The sequence below is a fragment of the Siniperca chuatsi genome, linkage group LG23, assembly GCF_020085105.1.
Source record: "Siniperca chuatsi isolate FFG_IHB_CAS linkage group LG23, ASM2008510v1, whole genome shotgun sequence".
NCBI classification, from domain to species: Eukaryota; Metazoa; Chordata; class Actinopteri; order Centrarchiformes; family Sinipercidae; genus Siniperca; species Siniperca chuatsi.
In genome coordinates this window covers 2341287-2359843 of record NC_058064.1, presented here as the reverse complement: position 1 = coordinate 2359843, position 18557 = coordinate 2341287, and the positions used below count along the sequence as shown (strand labels likewise).

At 41.9% G+C, this 18557-nt stretch overlaps 1 protein-coding gene across 2 annotated transcripts; it reads right to left on the bottom strand.

The window, feature by feature from the left end:
• Positions 1–2470: 2470 nt before the first annotated feature.
• LOC122871593 (ras-related protein Rap-1b) lies at positions 2471–17665 on the bottom strand. 2 transcript variants are annotated; one of them, XM_044186902.1, is made up of 8 exons: positions 17574–17665; positions 11094–11163; positions 9582–9650; positions 7613–7669; positions 7190–7330; positions 4740–4883; positions 3144–3236; positions 2471–3064 (listed from the first exon to the last, which is right to left on the bottom strand). In XM_044186902.1, exons 2-7 carry the CDS (start codon positions 11148–11150, stop codon positions 3150–3152), a joined length of 555 nt encoding a protein of 184 aa, XP_044042837.1. In that variant the 5' UTR covers positions 11151–11163; positions 17574–17665; the 3' UTR covers positions 2471–3064; positions 3144–3149. The 2 variants fall into 2 exon arrangements, with proteins under 2 accessions (XP_044042837.1, XP_044042838.1); XM_044186903.1 differs by having other exon boundaries at positions 11094–11166; positions 17574–17644.
• Between the last annotated feature and the right edge of the window lie 892 nt (positions 17666–18557).

Below are 18557 nucleotides of genomic sequence, written 5' to 3'. Positions count from 1 at the left end.
ATTTGGCTGCGGTTGCACTCGTCACTTCAGTGCGACTTCTACTCATTAAAGGAGCCGTTTTACTGAAACTCAGATGAGATCGGTTTAATCTGAGTTCAGATAGGTCCAGGATGTATTTAGCCTAGCTTAGCACAGAGAATGGAAGCATAGGGAAACTGCTAGCCTAGCTCTTTAAAAAGTGAAAGAATATGCCTTTTAAACAGCCTCATGGACGTTAAAGCCTCCATATGCTTCAAACGAAGTGCTTGTCAGATTGGCAGCGTCTGAAACCCTCATTCTTCACACGACTACTTTCAGCACTTTTCATGTGTAGAAACTGAGTGCAACGCCATGAATGTGCCAGCGTGTGCCATTCTGAAACAGGTATAATAACATGGTCGGACAACACATCGTACAACCGACTTCTTTTTAAGATTACTGAGTGAGGCCTGAACTGCGGCAGAGTTATGAGATCACGGCGTTTGGTCTGAGCTGTCAATCATTACAGTCCCAGAAGTCGCATGAAATGACGAATGCCACCACAGCCTCTGTTACTGTGGAAGCCAGAAAAGGTACGACAGCAGCCGCAGCCGGGCGTTGATTTCATTGGCTGTTCTCTCGGGGAGCACAGGTGGGACATCCAGGTGCTGCCATCAGCCACTGAGCACAATGTAACACTGGAACTGCCCCGCACACGGCTGCAAACTGACCTTTCACCTGGAAGCTTCTGCTCGGCATGCAAACTGTCACAGCACCTCCTGGAGGTCAGACTGAGTACTGACAGAAACATCAACATGCTACATGACTGAATGTACTGGAGGAGAACCAGAATACTGACAGCAGTACCACACTGTACCGCAGAACTCCCGATCGTACAACACTGTGCACAGCAGTACTCACAGAGGTCACTGGTTCAACATACTGTATCTGTAAGATGACCACTCTCACATTACAAACAGAAGACAGATATTCAAAGGCTTTCTGTGGCTGCTGCTTCACAGGCCACGCCCTAAACGCACGAGGGGGGCGGCGCTTCCGCGTCAAGACCAACCTCCTCTGGTTGGTCTCTACCTCAGCCGTGCTACTGTTAAAAACAAACATTGAGATTTTAGTTCAACTTTCTTCTTTAACTGATGAGAATACTGACACCAAAACCATCCACGTGGCAGCGGTACTCCATGCTAACACTTTAGCACGTTAGCTTTGAGCTACTATCACTCCACGCAGTGTATGCTAAAGCGTTAGCATGAAATACTACACCAGATGATCTGAGCATGCAAGAATATGGAGGGCCAGCTCTAACTATTTTGGCCAAGTTTGGTCCTCCATTCCTGGATAGTTTAATACATGCCCATCAGTTAAAGGAAGCGTTGACCAACAGGACATTCAACCGATAATTCAGTGTTTCCCTCTCAGATGTGTTTTGTTAATAACATTAATAATTGGGTAATAATATGGTTAATAATACAGAAACGACACCTGCTGGCTGCCTGCCCTGCTCAGTAAATATAACAACCCCATCCCCACCCCTGGGCCAAAAAGGTCATCACAGAAACTGGCCTGGTTCACTGTTGTTATGCAGCTCACTTATACTCACAAACATACAAAAGCACACGCACACACACACACACACACACATAGAAAGTACTGGACCAGTGTGAGTCTGCTGTCTAAAGGCAACATGTCCGCCCTGAGCAGCAGATCTAGAGTCAGCTCACCGCACTACTACGCTAACAAGTTAGCACGCAGCTACTATCATTTATTTGTTTCTTTGAAGTTATGGCATTGTTAGCATTCCCTTACAACATACCAAATATATTGCATTGGCTGTTAGCCAACACACTAGCCCACAACTGACAGCACCCATTACTATATATTTTTTAACAGAACACTGCTTGATTTTTGCTATAGTGCCCCTAAATGCTTCACTGTTAATGTTTTGAAACTCAACACACAAACAGCATGTCAGCATTGCTACCTTTACCTAACTGGCAAACTAGCTTGCAGCTAACTGACAAGCTAGCTCACAGCCACCACTACCCATTTATTTGTGAATAAACAACTATAACACTCCACATGGAGTGTGTTAGCATAGTTAGCACTCCCTCCTAACAATGCCGAAGCATTTCATTTGCTACTGGGACTAGGAGCTAGCCCTTGGACAACAGCTACCATCAGTTTCCTTGGGGATATACTAATAATGCAAACAAACAGCATAATTTGCTCACAATATTTCTAATGTATTTTACTAGCTGCTAGGCTAACAAGGTAGCCCAAAGTACACATTAACGTCTTTAAAAATATACTAACAAAGCTAACACCCAACAAGTAGCAAATTTGGATAGTTAGCATTTTCTCCGAATATTGCCAATGCACTCCTCTAGCTGTCAGCTAACTTAAGTTAGCTCAAAGCTACCAGCGCGGTGAGCTGACCGCACAACCTGCTGCACCCCCTAACGCCCCGCCCCACCCCAAAAAAATCAAAAACAAAAACATTAAATGACTTTTATATCTTTTCACACAGAATTATAATAATAACCACTGTAATAATAACCACTGTATGGATCCACAGGTTCTACCAGAGCCACACACACACACACACACAGTCAGCCATGTTAGCCGTGACATCACCGGGGTAACAGTGGCAACAACATGGCTGACAGTGAAGTGGTCAAACTGCGTGTGAATGGCTCGGGACATAAAAAAGGAAAATAAAGTAAAGGAAAGGAAAGAAACGTTTAACATTAAAAGCAAGAAGCCACTCCCCAGCGCTAAATGGCCTAGCAGAGAGCATGATGGGAACTGTTGTTTAAATTTGGGCAGTTGTTTGGACAGCCCCCATTCCTGCAACAGCAGAATCATTATCATCATCGCCGCCACAGTCTTTTGATGTTTGGTTTTAATGTTTCCAAGGCAACCGTCTCCGTCAGACAGTGTGGTGAGGGGATGGGCGGTGTGGTCATCACGGGAACAGAGGTCAGAGGTGGCTGATGTTTGATGATGACATGGTTGTGTTAAAGGGGCGTGGCCAGCTGGAAGATGTGGTGTGATTGGTTGGTTGGTTGTCGGTCAGGTGAGCAGAAAACTGGAGAGAGAGAAGAAAAATTAAAAGTGTGTACAACAGTTTGTGTGTCTAATAATTTATGTGTATACTAAACACTTACCTGTCATTAGAGAAGTTGACAGGTGGACTTTTTGCGAGTTTTCCCTGGAACTGGACTCTTCCTGTTAATCTGTCGCACAAGGTCATAGAAGATCTGCACACACACACATACATAAATGTCAACTGGCCGACAAGCAAAGACTGTGCTGGAGTTCAAGGTAATTACCAAACAAATAGTCTATAACAGCCCATAAAGCTTTATAATTATTATTCAGCATTTTTTGCAGATACACATGGTTTCCATGAGCCCGGAAGCAAATGTTCTGAGGCTCCACGGACCAGGAGTTGGGAACCTCTGTATTGAGTGACCACGGTTCAGTCCAGGTGAGGTTACTTCAACCTGGTTGGAAGAGAGTCAGCAGCTCCAAGTCTGAGGACATGGTACCTGAAAACCAGGTTCTAAATGAGTTGCTGCCCCAAGCAAAGGAGTTTAAGTATCTCAGGGTCCTGTTCATGAGTGAGGGTAAGATGGCTTGTGAGACTGAGAGGGGTCAGCAGTGATGCAGATGTTGTATCGGACAGTTGTGGTGAAGAGGGAGCTGAGCCTGATTCACCGGTCAAGATACGTTCCAACCCTCACCCATGGTCATGAGCTTTGGGTAGTGACCGAAGAATAAGATCGCGGATACAAGTGGCCAAAGTGAATCTCCGCATCGCAGGGTGGCTGGGATCTACCTTTAGTGGTCAGTATGCTTCAACCGAAGTGCTTGTTAGATGGTTGACAACCCTTCCCCCGCATTTTTCCCAACATCGCAATTTGAGGAGAATAGCTACTGATGGTAGCTATAAACACTTTGGATTTCAGACGAAGTTGGAGTACATGTCATGTGGACTAGGTTGTTTCACGCATACCCTGGTCTTAAGAGATAGGATAGGGTAAGGAGCTCAGACATCAGAAGGGAGCTCGGAGAAGAACCACCGCTCCCTTTACGTCAAAAGGAGACAGTTGAGGTTGTTCGGGCATCTGATAAGGATGCCTCCTCGAGTTTGCCCAACTGGCGGGAGGCCCTGGGGCAGACCCAGAGCACACTGGATGGATTACATGCCCCATCTGGCCTGTCAAGGTCTTGGGATCATCCTGAAGGAGCTGGAGAACAGGGTTAGGGAGGAGGGCTACCTTGCTTAGCCTGCTGCCACCATGACGCGTACCTGGATAAGCCGTCGAAAATGGATGGATGGATAGTTCCAAAATGTTAGACCTCATCCAACCTAACCAAATACCTACCTAAACCCGACATGCAGAGATTCATTTTCGAAACAAGAGACCAGATCAGAAAAGGACTCCAGACCTGGTCCGAAATAGATTGGTGGCCACTTAGACCCGATCCAAAATGTGGTCCCCTCGAACAGAGCCCAATACAGAAAGAACACTGGCATCAGCATAATGCTCCACCAATTAACAAGCAGCTGCTAGAGCTAATAAAGAGTCCGGTTGGAGCCACTCGGGTATTAGACACACTGACTCACAACAGAACCAGACCCTACCTGGACCCAACTAGACTGAATATACTGTAATTTGGACCTGGCACATCTCGGGTCCTGGGTTATTACCTGTGAAGACCTCTAATGTATATCTAAACAAAGTGTGCGTGGTCACCTCGTTGACGTTGATCTTGCTCTTGGCTGAAGTCTCCAGGAAGGCGCAGGAGTTCCACTGGCGGGCGAGGCCGATGCCGGACTCTTTGGCCACCACACGCTCCACCTCCAGGTCGCACTTGTTTCCAACCAGGATCATGGGAACCTGCGGCGTCACACAGAGTATTCATATTCACATTCATGCATTCCAACACAACCTGTTAAGTTGAGAATACAATAAGCTCAGTGATGCTGTGCTAAAAGCTTCTTAGAGTATCGACCTTTCAAAGCACAAGCATTGCGGCAAGATGTACATGGCTCACTTCAACACACAAAATAATTATCTGACCACCACAAACGAGGCCTTGTTACGTCACACAGGTATCAGAGAGGTGTCGAGCTTATTTTAAATACGGGACTTTTCTGTCAAGCTTCCATAATATTTAAAAGCAGAGCCATATACTCTGGCTTCACTTGTATTTTCATTCAGCGTTTCATTATGAGGTCTTGCATTTTATCTTTCCATATAAAGAGAGTTGGCCAGCAGATGTCACCATTTACACTGTGCCAATTAACCGGTTCAGCACAATTGCTTCAAAGTGGCTGAATGGTTTGGAAAGCTTCATTTCATCACTAGTTAAACTCTAGAGCTAAAACAATTAGTCATGTAATAAAATAGCTGATTGAATGACAACTGATCAACAACACTTCATCATTAATCATTTATCAAGCAAAAGTGCCAAACATTCTCTGGTTTCTAACTGTCAAATATGAGGATTTGCCGCTTTCCTATATGTTATACCATCATAAATTAGATATCTTTGGATTTTGGACTGTTGGTCCAATGATTAAACAAAAAAAAAATTATTTAAAAAATTGAGCAATAATGAAAATAAATGTCAGGTTTTTAGCTTTACAGCATGTGTTTTACAGCTGGATGTTATTAGCTTCATGAGGTTAGAAAACACTGCAGTGCAGCAAATTAAAAGCACCGCAAAGCACTTAATGTACAACATATACAGAGAATGTGAAGTGCTGCCCTGGATTCAGAAGTCTCTGGGTGTCACTTTACTTGATTAATCACTCCAAGCTGTCTCATCCTGCACCGCCCCGCCCCCCCGAGGTTATAAAACCATAATCCAGAAGGGGGCAGCAAAAAGCTAAAACTCTGAGTCATAAAAGATGAACATTCATTTGCCAGTTTATTAGGTGCACCTGGCTAAAACTAATGCAGTCTAACACAACATTCCTGCAATAGATCCTCCTTTCATGAAGGTTATAAAGTTCATGTTGAAACTGTTTTAGAGACGTGTTGATTCAACTGCATGGCCATTTGTTTGAGGATGTCGTTTGTGGTGCTGTTGAACTGTATTGCGTTACAGAGAGTCGACGTGAGACTGGTTCCATCCGGATTCTGTTCCAGAAGTAAGAAAACCTCATTCAAAATCCCATCGACATTTGTAACTACATTAACAACAAAAAATCCTGCCTTGGAACTGAGCAGCGTGTTCTCGCTTCATGTGTTTACATAAGGACGGTAGTTTTTTTAAGTCCCACTTTCTATTTCTACGATTTCCTTTTAAACTGTGTTTTACTCTTTGTTTGTTTTTATTCATGTTAAAACGCACACCCTGTGCTCAGTTGCAGCTTTCAACGGAAAGGAATTTAAAATGTCTATGCATTGATAAATTACTTATATTAATAACAAGGCCACTAAAGATTCTCAATTCTGATTGGCTGGCAGGTGTGGATTAACTTCTGGTGACCGGACAGTCTAACCGGACACCTGTGACGTACATGTTTGTTTGTAGTTCTAACTGAATACACCAGTATTAAACTGCAGGTGAGAACAGCAACAGTGAGGCTTAGTTAAAGAGCTGGGAGCGAGGGTTATTTATATAACCGATGGAGAGCCCAAGTGAAACCAGAACTTAAGAAAACCTCATTCAAAATCACATTTGTGACGACGCTAATAACTAAAAATCCAGCCTTCATCAACAGTGTGTCGTGTGGCTCGTGTCATATGTTTAGATAAGGACGGTAGTTTTCATAAAAACTAATATCGTATATCTCGACGAACACCATTTCCCATAAGCCCTAGATGTTCGTGGGTTAAAACGCCACGGCTTAACAAGAGAGGAGTTGCGAGGAGTCGCAGTTAGTTCAGACATGTCTGTAATAACAGCAGGAGAGGAGCGAACGCTGTAGAGGTCTGCTGGTAAATTTTCATGGGAGCTGTAGTTTTTTTCTGCGCCCACAATGTAATTGTTGTTTGACTTTATTAAAATTATAAAGGTTTCAGTTTCTAATATCTTAAAGAAGGAAGCGATTTGTCTTGTTCAGAAAGACTAGATGAGTTACAGAATCTAGTGGAACAGAGGCTAGACAGGAAGTGACATCATGACTTTGGCTCTCTATACTGACAGGTGTAAGGTGTGTGTGTGTGTGTGTGTGTGTGTGTGCGTGTCGTACGTCCTCGGTGTCCTTCACTCTGAGGATCTGCTCTCGGAGGTCCTGAAGGTCGTTGAAGGTCGACTGAGCCGTGATGGAGTAAACCAGAGCGAAACCCTGACCGTTCTTCATGTACAGGTCTCTCATCGCCGTGAACTGCTCCTACAGACAGACAGGTCACACACACAGACAGACAGGTGGTCAGGGAGATGGAAAAATACATGTATATGGCCAAAAGTATGTGGACACCCCTGTATACTTCAGTGTCCCTTTGGTCTTTGTCTGTTTTTCTTAGTTCCAATGAAGAGAAATCTTAGTAGATGAACAGAAAGAAAAACACAAGGGTGTTCAAGGGTAGGGAGGGTAAGACAGACAGACAGACAGACAGACAGACAGACAGACAGACAGACAGAGAGACAGATGCAACAGCTAGACAGATCTTACTGTTCCTGCTGTGTCCAGGATCTCCAACATACACTGCTGTCCATCGACCTCGACTTGCTGGAAAGAGAGACAGAGAGGAAGAGAGAGTGAGTCCTCGGTGCTTCACCAAAACATTACTAACAAATATTCCACAGCAGAAGTCACCCCAAATGTTCAACTTAGGCAACAGAGTTATGATCTAAAATGACTCAGAGAGAGAGTGGGCTACACCCGCTCTGTATGTGACACTGTCGACACGGGCCTCGGAGATATTTAGCCACGCTAACCACACAGCTCTATGGATGTTAATGTTGATCCCACCACTAAAATATCTCAACAACTACTGGGTGGATTGTGTTGCAGTGTGGTTCAGACATTCATGTTCCCCTCAGGATGAACTGTAATGACTTTGGTGATCCTCTAATTTTTTATCTAGCGGTCAAAATGTGTCCAGTACTTCGGTTCATGACCAAATACCTGCAGAACTGATGACGTTCCCATCAGCCTCAGCTGTAGCAAGCTAACACGCTGAACTAAGATGGTGAACATATATATACACCTGCTAAACATTAGCATGTTAGCATTGTGGTTGTGAGCATGATAGCACGCTGACGATAGCATTTACCTCGAAGCACTGCTGGACACAGCCTCGCAGAGCTGCTAGCATGGCTGCAGACTCTTAGTGTTGTTAAAATATATTTCAATTTGTTGGAAGGTTTTGTACAAATTGGGAGTGTCCCATACCTGATGATGCTATGCAGGAAAGCCCTCAGTCTGCCCCATCATTTATTTAGATATTCATTTAGTTCAGATTAGTTTTCATTCCGACTTGCACTCATCACATACCTGCTGCTTTCACACCACAAAAATATAAAAGAAAGGAATTGAGAAACAAGTGCAAATGCACATTTCATGCATTTGTTTATTTCTTCCTCTTCCTGTTCATAACTACCCATCAGGTGCATTGCAGATGGCAGACTACGCATGGAAGCTTCATTATGTTTGGTAATCCAGCCTTGATGTTTACACAATAGTTTATAGATGGTTCGATTAGACGTGGTGTGGTTGTGATATGCTGGGTGTATGTTTTGAATCCCATCCGCAGCGTTAAACCACATATAATTTCCATCAGTGGTGTATCTCAGATGGGTGGTGTTAATGATGCGACAACATGTGACCACATTTCTCAGCTTTTTATGTCACAATCAAACAGGGAAGTGGAGTGTGCTGGTAAAAATGTTGTGATGAGCCTGCGCAGGGCGGGTGGAGCCAAGTGGTAATGGACGTACTGAGGAAATAAACAAACACCTATCTTCCCTTGCCTTTATATTTTTGTTTTTCATCCGCTCCAAATTCTCTGTGGAAGCCCAGTTTCACCGGGAAAAGGAAAAAAATGAATGTCATCATGATTTAAGTCTAAAAATGTGAAATACAATGTCAGATTTTAGACTTATTAGCTCAAAATGATGAGATAGTGAGTCAACTTTCTCATAATCTTGTGACTTTTATCTACTAATTTTTACTTAACTAAATAAGTCAGAGTTGCGTCTTACCACGAGCATCTTTATTTTTATCCTGACTAACATTTCATCTATTTTTCTTTTCCTTTCTTGGCAGAAATCGGCTTCCATATTCTCCTTCTTCTACATTGTGTTTTCCTATCTTGATTCTACTTCTTCTTCTCCTCCTCCTCATTCTCCTTCTGCTCTCTCTTCTTCTGATAATTTTCCTTCCTGTCTTTATTCTCCCTTTGCTCCCCTTCCTTCATCCACACGTCCGTCTTTGTCTTCTTCCTCTCCTACTTTTTCTTCTTTTCCTTCGTGTTGTGTGGTAGGACGGTTAGCAGCTAGCATTAGCATTCAGACGACCCTCAGCGTGTCTGAGCTCCGCCCCATCACCCCCCTGGGAAGTAGTGACTACTGTCTCACATCGCTCATGTAGACTGACATGTTATGGCGAGGGGAGACAGACGGGGCTGAAGCTGTCTTACCTTCCTGTAGGAATCCTCTATCGTCGGGTCGTATTTCTCCACAAAGATTCCCTGAACAAACTGGACAGTCTGGAGACAGACGGGCAGACGGAAAGAGAGACAGACAGAAAGAGAGACAGACAGGCAGTGAGATAAAGAGAAGTAGGCCAGTAGTGTTAATGGCGCTCTGTTCTGTTTTCTATTGGAAGTCATTAGAATGGAATTAATGTGACACACTGACACATCTCCATTATATCATCTGGAGTAAAGCACTTCATTGTGGTGAGACTTACACCAGTGTGTGTGTGTGTGTGTGTGTGTGTGTGTGTGTGTGTGTGTGTGTGTGTGTGTGTGTGTGTGTGTGTGTGTGTGTGTGTGTGTGTGTCAGCGTCATATGGAAGGACTGAAGATGATTCACAGAAGTACAGAGTGACATCAGTCTGCATCCATTTTACGGGGGATTTTGAGTGAAATTTTCGAATGTTTGCGACAAATAAAACTCAGCTTAGATGCATTTTCATCTGCATCGGGCGAGTTTGGGTTCTGCTCTTCTTCATCATACATCTTCAAATCTTCATAAAGAAATTTACACATGGAAACGTAGAGAAACACGATATGAGTCTCTTTGCGACAGGACTTACGTAATGAAATGCCTCAAACTGTGGCAAGTGCTGACCAAATGTGTGAGTGGCAGTAACGCACATTCACACAACAGGATGAAGGTTTTCACAACAAGAAGCAGTAGTACAAGTTTGAGGATTTTATTTTAAAGGCAGATTAAGAAACATAAATCTAAACTTACACAAAGTAGTGACGCAAAGTTTTATGATTTTGTTTTATTTTTGTTCATGAAAAGGCAGAAACGTTTATTAACTAAATAAAAACACGTCCATTTTATCATTTCCATCCAGCTTTTCTTATGCAATCCCTCCTAAAGGATAAAGGATGTTCTTATTGTCAATAAATCCCATGTAAAGACCCAAACTAACGAAGTGTTAGTCCGTCTCTCAAAACTTTCTGACTTCCTGTCTGTGGCTCTCTCTGAGCCCATTTGTTCCCACCGAAGATCTTTAAAAACACAAATATATAGTTTCATGTTTGAAAAGGCTCAGTAGTTTCCTCAAACAGCTGCTCGCTGTAGTTTTTATCAGACTAACAGGAGGAAACGGTGCATCTGTTGGGGACTATTTCCAGCGGCGGATGAATCCGCATGTGGTGCTGTAGTGAGTGTTTGGGGCAGCAGGACGGTGTGTGTGTGTGTGAGTCAGAATAAACTACAGTGTGTGTGTTCATGGTGATGAAGGAACATGTCACCCAGAGCAACAGAGCGGCTCGCTGATGTGTTTTAATAGTTTCTGGACAACGATGGAGGAAGAAGATCCATCAGCTGTGATTCACACACACACACACACACACACACACACACACACACACACACCTGTTAGCAGATACGTTCGCTGCTGGTTTGGGTCTGGACTTATCCTTTAATACAAACACCTGAGTAGAGACAGTAAAGTGGGTTTAGTAACTTACCAGAGCTGACTTGCCGACTCCTCCTGATCCTAAAACAACCAGTTTGTATTCACGCATCCTGACTGTCTGTCTGCTGGGCACAGAGAGAGAGAGAGAGAGAGAGAGAGAGAGAGAGAGAGAGAGGTTACCATGTTGCTTACATCACTCCTGGACATTATTTCCCAGCAGCCAATCACAGAGCAGCAATACTGTAAGCTCCGCCTGCTGCCACAACGCACCTGGAGCTCTAAAGCTATCAATTACACACACATACACACACACACATGCAGGTGAGGGGTCCCTCCCTCTCACTGGGTGGTAATAATTACCCAGCATGCATCTGGGTGCGTTCATGAAAACAGAGAGGTCACGTGATCACACAGCTGGTGGTGATGTCATAACTGTGGAATTCTTCCTGGTTACTGTTGCTATGCACCCTCGTGTGTGTGTGTGTGTGTGTGTGTGTGTGTGTGTGTGTGCATACCAGTCATGCTTCGCAGTCGTTGCAGCAACAAGAAGCAACATGATGGAGACGAGAACACACACACACGGAGCTTCTCATCTCTGTTAATAAGAGTCCGCCAAGGTTACCATGGCGATGAGATAAGTGTGTGTGTGTGTGTGTGTGTGTGTGTGTGTGTGTGTGTGTGTGTGTGGTTAAGCAGGTGGTGTCAGGACCAAACATTAACATCTCTCTCTATAAACGAACATTTTACCCAGAATCCCCAGTTTCTGTCCAATTAAGACAGCAGCAAACAAACATAACAGAGCTGGGCGATAAACCGCCATCGAGAGTGTGTGAGCGATCTGATGTGTTTCCTTTGATTTGTTTTGTGGTTCAGGTTTTTCATTTTCTTCATTAAAAATGACAATAACACCATCAATTATTACATGTAACACTAGTTTACCAAAAGTAAAAATGTAAACCTTAAAAAAGACAAATTATAAAAAAAAAACACATGTGAAATTTATGTTTTCATATGTGAAATATAATATTTGACCTGTGAAATTGTCCAAAAACCACACGTGCCAACACGTGACTTTATGACACGTGCAATGCTGATATTACATTGATGTTTTTACATGTGAATTCTTACATTTCACATGTGAACTATCTGAAAATTACATGTGCTTATATCATGTGCATTTATCACATGTGAAATGTCCACCAAAACCCCATGTGACTACATGTGGAATTGTTTTTCACATGTGATAAACATAAATATATGTATACATATTATCCAATATACTTATTTTGCAAAATAAGCACACAAAACAGTGTTTAACTCTGATGTTTTTTCCTATCACATTAGAAAGGATTCGTGTCGTCATCTGTGCCAAATTTATTCTTGAAGTGAAATAATTTCAGCTCACTGGCTGATTTTTCAGCTTGTTTTAGGCGGAAAAATAAAACTATAAAACTATCTGACCTTAATTTCAGGTACTGGCAGTTACATCATTAGTTTGTTTGCTATGGCATGCCACAGCAACACACTTCTTCACTTAGCAACCACCTAGCAACACCCTAACAACCACCCTGAACGTTCTAGAACAGAGGTTTTCAAAGTGGGAGGCGGGGCTCCAAACAGTTTCATGGGAGGCTCAGTGAGTGGAAGTGAAAAAATATTACATTAGTTATCAAAAGGACAGCACATAGAATAGCCTAAATGTGTGTGATTTGGTTAAAGCGATAGTTCAAGGATACAGTAGTTTTGGAACTGATTTTCCAGTTTTCCCAGAGTCACAAACAAATAAATGCCTTAGGACGGACCTTTTCTTTATGTATTTGGTGTAGTCTGAAGTTATGTCAAACAGCAATATTAGGCTATATTGGCTCAATTGTTGAGGGTCTATGGGATCAAAGTACATAATCACGAGCCCATAGGCATCCAGGAATTGAGCGAAACTAAGCAAGTAACCTAAGGGGGGGGCACAGGGGTTTTGGGGGGCTTTTTCCAACCTTTGTCTGAGGCGAGGCCCACAGTCTCAGACTTTGAAACCCCCTGTTCTAGAACTACCTAGAAACATCCTAGCAACCACCTAGCAAAACCCTAACAACCACCCCGAACATTCTAGAACTACCAAGAAACATCCTAGCAACCACCTAGCAAAACCCTAACAACCACCCCGAACATTCTAGAACTACCAAGAAACATCCTAGCAACCATCTAGCAACACCCTAACAACCACCCCGAACATTCTAGAACTACCAAGAAACATCCTAGCAACCACCTAGCAAAACCCTAACAACCACCCCGAACATTCTAGAACTACCAAGAAACATCCTAGCAACCACCTAGCAAAACCCTAACAACCACACCGAACATTCTAGAAATATGATGCATTAGATTAAACAGTTTATGGCTGAAATTAGCTCCACCTCAACCAGCTACAATAGAATGAACACTACAAATCCAACAATATAATATATACAGTATAATAATGTAACATTTAGAAAGGGGCCATTTTGATACTTTAAGTATATTTTGCTGATAATACTTTTTTAAATGCAGGAATTGTAACAGTATTTTTAAATTGTGGTATTCTTACCTTTACTTAAGTAAAAGAGCTGAGTACTTCTTCAACTACTGCAAAATGCAGCATCATATATTTGTGGTGTTTAACAGTGTTTTTCAGTGAGAAATATAAAGAAGGATGAAAGAAATCTAATTATTATCTGTTAAAAGTTCACTTTACACAAACATTCATTTTTATTGCAATGAATGAACCATCAATCATTTGTGCACATCTGCGTTTATAAATTGATAATCCCTGTTTGACTATGATCCTGATGCTGAGGATGCCTGAAGAGACAAGGTGGAAACAGGGAGGCGTTTACATGTGGAAGTTTGAGCTGTCCAATTGTGAGTGAACGCATCACCAGAGGTGGATTTCAGTGCCTGGAGGTCTGAAAAGGGCCCGCTTCACTATGTCTTGCTTCAGTTTGATGCAACAAGTCCGGGCGGGTTCAGGTAATCGCAGGAAGTCGCAAACTGAAGCAGCAGCAGGCGAAGGCCGATGAAGGGAGAGTGAATCTGCTAGGTGAGCTAAAAGTCTAACATCAAACTCTTAAAATGTTTCTGTTTGATCCACGTGCCTGAACCTCACTCTCTGGCCTTTCTTATGACTCCTCCTACACCTGTACCGCTCACGGCTCATGACACATAACCTCAATTAAACAAGTAACAATCAAAGTAAAATAATGACATTTAAATCTGTATTGGTTGATTTTTTTGGGCCACTTGGGGGGAGCAGGCACACGGCCCTGACATTTCTTCATCACTTTATAAAGCTGTTATGGCTAATGCATTAGCAGAAATTGCCTATTTCCACATCAAGCAGATACAGAACGTGCCACAAAAACAAAACTAGGAGCAGAAAGTGGCTTAAAGGCTCCGTAGAGCTGCAGAGTTGGGTAATAAAATCCTTGTAGTTTTGACTCTGTGAGCGACACTTTCATATTACACACCGTCCACTATCACTACAGGAAATACTCCTCATCACAGGAACAAAAAACAAACTGTCTTTCACAGCACAGATTCTAGATAAAATCAACTAGGGTAACCTGAACTAAATACATGTCTTTGCACTCCAGATATCAGATCATGTAAACGAAGACAGTTCTCACCTTGAGTTCACTGACTCGCTGTACATTAATGGGCATAAAAGAGACACAAGTAGCACAAGTTTTGATTTCCTGTCTTAATAACAGATTTCAGCATGTCAACTTTGCTCTGAGCCCAGTCAGTCTAAAGATATGTCAAACTAAACATTGATTCCTTGAGGTAATGATCAATGACAAGTTGAAATGGACATATTTGTATGATCTCATCTAAAATTGCAAATAATACAGTGATCATTTGCAAAATAAGATACATACAGAATTTATTATGTAGAGTTGAAACGATTAGTCAATAGTCATAGTAGAAAATTAATCAGCGACTATTTTGATTATCGGTTTTCGTTTCAGTCATTTTTCAAGCAAAACTGCCAAATATTCTCTGGTTCCAGCTTCTCAAACGTGAGGATTTGCTGCTTTTATTTGTCACATATGATATTAAACTGAGTATTTCGGGGTTTGGGACTGTTCGTTGGACAAAACAAGGCCTCTGAGAATGGCATCTTGGGCATTTTGTAGACTAAATAAGTAATTGTTTAACTGACAAAATAATCTGCAGATTAATCTATAATGAAACTAATGGTTATCTGCAACCCTAATACTATATTTATATTACTCCATGATTTACTCTAGAAATTGCTTCACCCACATTTCACATGTTGGATGATAAACCACAATAACAGCTGCTACTTTTCATTATCGATTAACCGGACGATTATTTTCTCAATTAATTGATAAATGATTTAGTCTAAAATGCCAGAAAATACCAAAAAGCGTCCAGCACATTTTCTCACAGTCCAACGTGACGTCTTCAACTGGTTTTGTTCATCCAACAGTTCAAAACCCAAAAATATTACGTTTGCTATCATAGAAGATGAAGAAAAACAGAAAATATTTACATTTGAGAAGCTAGAACCAGAGAATTTGCTCTGTAGCTGTATAATATATTGATAATATAGTACACCAGAAATGATGGTCTCAAAAACAGAAGACCACAAGCTCCACTAAGGTAAGATAAGGTGTTCCTGTTATTTTGTCCACGCCTGTAACAAACCACATCGCCTGAATCTCTGCCACATGGTGACAGGGTTGATACTGATATTTGACAGATATCATGATGTATCTGACAAGGTAACTTAAAACTGATACATATAAATGTTGTGTGATTCTATTATATATTTTACATTATATTTATACATTAATCTGAGAGGCCACGAGATGATTAACAGGATGAAAAATCTGAGAAATATATATTTCTGCGACACAAAATTAGGGGTTTTTTTTCCCCCCAGACTTGCTTCTAATCTTTGCTTTTTTCTCGTTTATTAGTAGAAAAATATATATTATAATAAAACAAAAAGCCACAAAAATCGGTCTTTAGTTGAACTGGTCACAACTGGTGACACAACATGACACATGCAACCGGTGATGAAAGGTCACAAGCAGGGCTTATTCAAGGCGCTTCTGATCCTCAACAGGCTTTTTAAGGCTGCAACTAATGATTATTTTTCTTATTCATTTATCTGCTGACTGAGAAAACTGTGCAAAATACTCCTTATTATTTCCCAGAGTCCAAGGTGGCGTCTTCAAATTCCTTGTTTTATCCGACCAACAGTCCAAAACCCAAAAACATTCAGTTTACAATCATATAAGAGAAAGAAAATCAGCAAACTGTCACATTTCAGAAGCTGGAAGCAGAGAATATTTGGCATCTTTGCTTGAAAAACAACTGAAATGTTAATCGACGATCAAAACAGCCAATTAATTTTCTGCAAATCGATTAATCATTTCAGCGGTTTAAAGGAGTTACCACTTTTCCACATGACTGTTGGTGCATTTAGAGGATATTCACACGAAGAAATTAGAGAAAGAAAGTCGTAATGGTGACAATCAAACTGGTGCGCGCGTTCACATCATTCTTCTAGACTTTAAACAATCAAAAATGTGTGCCAGAGAAGAGTTATGTGGCCTAAGATATATAAAAAAAACAAGACATTATCTAGTCACGCTTCAATATCAATAATTTGATTTATCACTGAGGTCAGAGAGACCTGACAGATGCTGTATTTTAACCCCTTTATTTGTATTATGTGCACCAAGTGTGTAGTTGTGCTTTTTCCTTCAGGCACCGAATGCAGCATGATGTTAATTTACTAAAGTAAAGTTGGTGGAGGAGAAAGATGGACACACAAACAGATCCCTGAGTCAACCACAACTAGGTGGGGCCTGTCAATACTCAGTGTGTGAGTGTGTGTGTGTGTGTGTTGCTGACAGTACAACAGCAGAGGAATAAAACCAAGCCTTGTCTGTACACTACAGTCAGACAGACAGGTAGACAGACAGAGAGGTAGACAGGTTCCTGCAAACTCCTCAACTCCGCAGTTTGTAATAAGTTACTTCCTCTCTTTCTGTTTTTTTTTTTTTCTCCAGCAGAGCAGCGGGAGTTCCGCAGCTCTGTCGCCGCGTCAGAACGCTTCCTACCCGGCCATCTCTGGCAGGAGGCCCCGCTGCCTGGAGGACTGGAGACAAACTGCAAGCCGGAACACACAGACGTTAGCGGACGTGAGACAGGCAGACGGACAAGACAAACGCCCGCCATGATGTTACCCAGCTGTCTGTCTGTGTCTAATATCAACAGTATTATTATTAACGGAGCTCCTGTCTGTCTGCCTCTCCGTCTGTCTGTCTGTCCGCCGGTCGCTTCCGCAAACCCAGCCCAGCTCGGCACGGCACCGGCCTGTCTCCCTTCCCTGCCTGTCCCCGTCCGTGTGTCACGATCTGTCCCGGTCCGTCCCGGGTAAAGCTACATCTACGTGATGGAGGCAAGAAAGAAAAGAAAAGGGAGGAATAAAAGGAAAAGAGAGAAAGGAAGCGGTACTCACAGTCATCCACCCGTCCGCGCCGCTGCTCTCTCTCTCTCTCTCTCTCTCTCCCCACTCTCTGTGTACGTCGCTCTATCAGAGCCGCTCCCTCCTGCCGCCGCTGCGCGATGACGTCAAGCTCCACGCGGTGAACGCAGGCGCTTCCTGTCCGTCCTTTCTAAATAAAACCCGTGACAACAGGAACAATACTTACTGAGGCTAATTTATTGTGAGTCGAAGATGATAATAATAATAAAAAAAAAATTGTTATTGTTGGCTTAAAAATAATTAGTTAATGGGGTTAGGAATTAACTTTCGCGTTCAAATAAGTGCTTGTTCACAATAAATCATAGCGATTTCCGGCTCGTATTTTCAAAGTAAAGGTTTTGCATTTTTAATCTTTTATTGCAGCGACTTGAGAGTAGACAGTAAAGACAAATTTATTAATGTGAAAACACTTGAGATGAAGGAAGTTACAAGAATTAATTTATGATAAATTAATATGCAATAAACAGCAGAGCTTCCGCCTCAGTGTTTCAGAATAAAGGCCCTAAGGGAAACGGTTCATGATAATTTGAGAGTACAAAGCAAAAATAATAATAATAATAATATGATTCGTAAAATGATAACTAAATGGTTAAAATAAAACAAATGGTGGTAATGTTACACAATTTTAAGAAATGTTAAGAAAAACCTAATCCTAACAATTAAACTTTAAAACGTAAAGTTAAACATTAGTTTAATTTGATCAGGTTTTAATGACTTTTTTACAGAAACTGAACTGTATATCACACACAATTAACTTCCAATACTTTTCTGTCTCTTTTCTTCACTGTCCTGACAATGTAGTCATTAATGTTATGCTTTTATTCCGAAGGTAGTCCATACTTACTTCCGGTGTCGCACTCACTTCGTCACAATTTGGCTCAACTGCCTTTTTTTTTTGTGGTTTCAGCCTCTCTCTCAGCTGCTTCCTGCTTCCTGCAGAAACTGTGGTTTTTATTT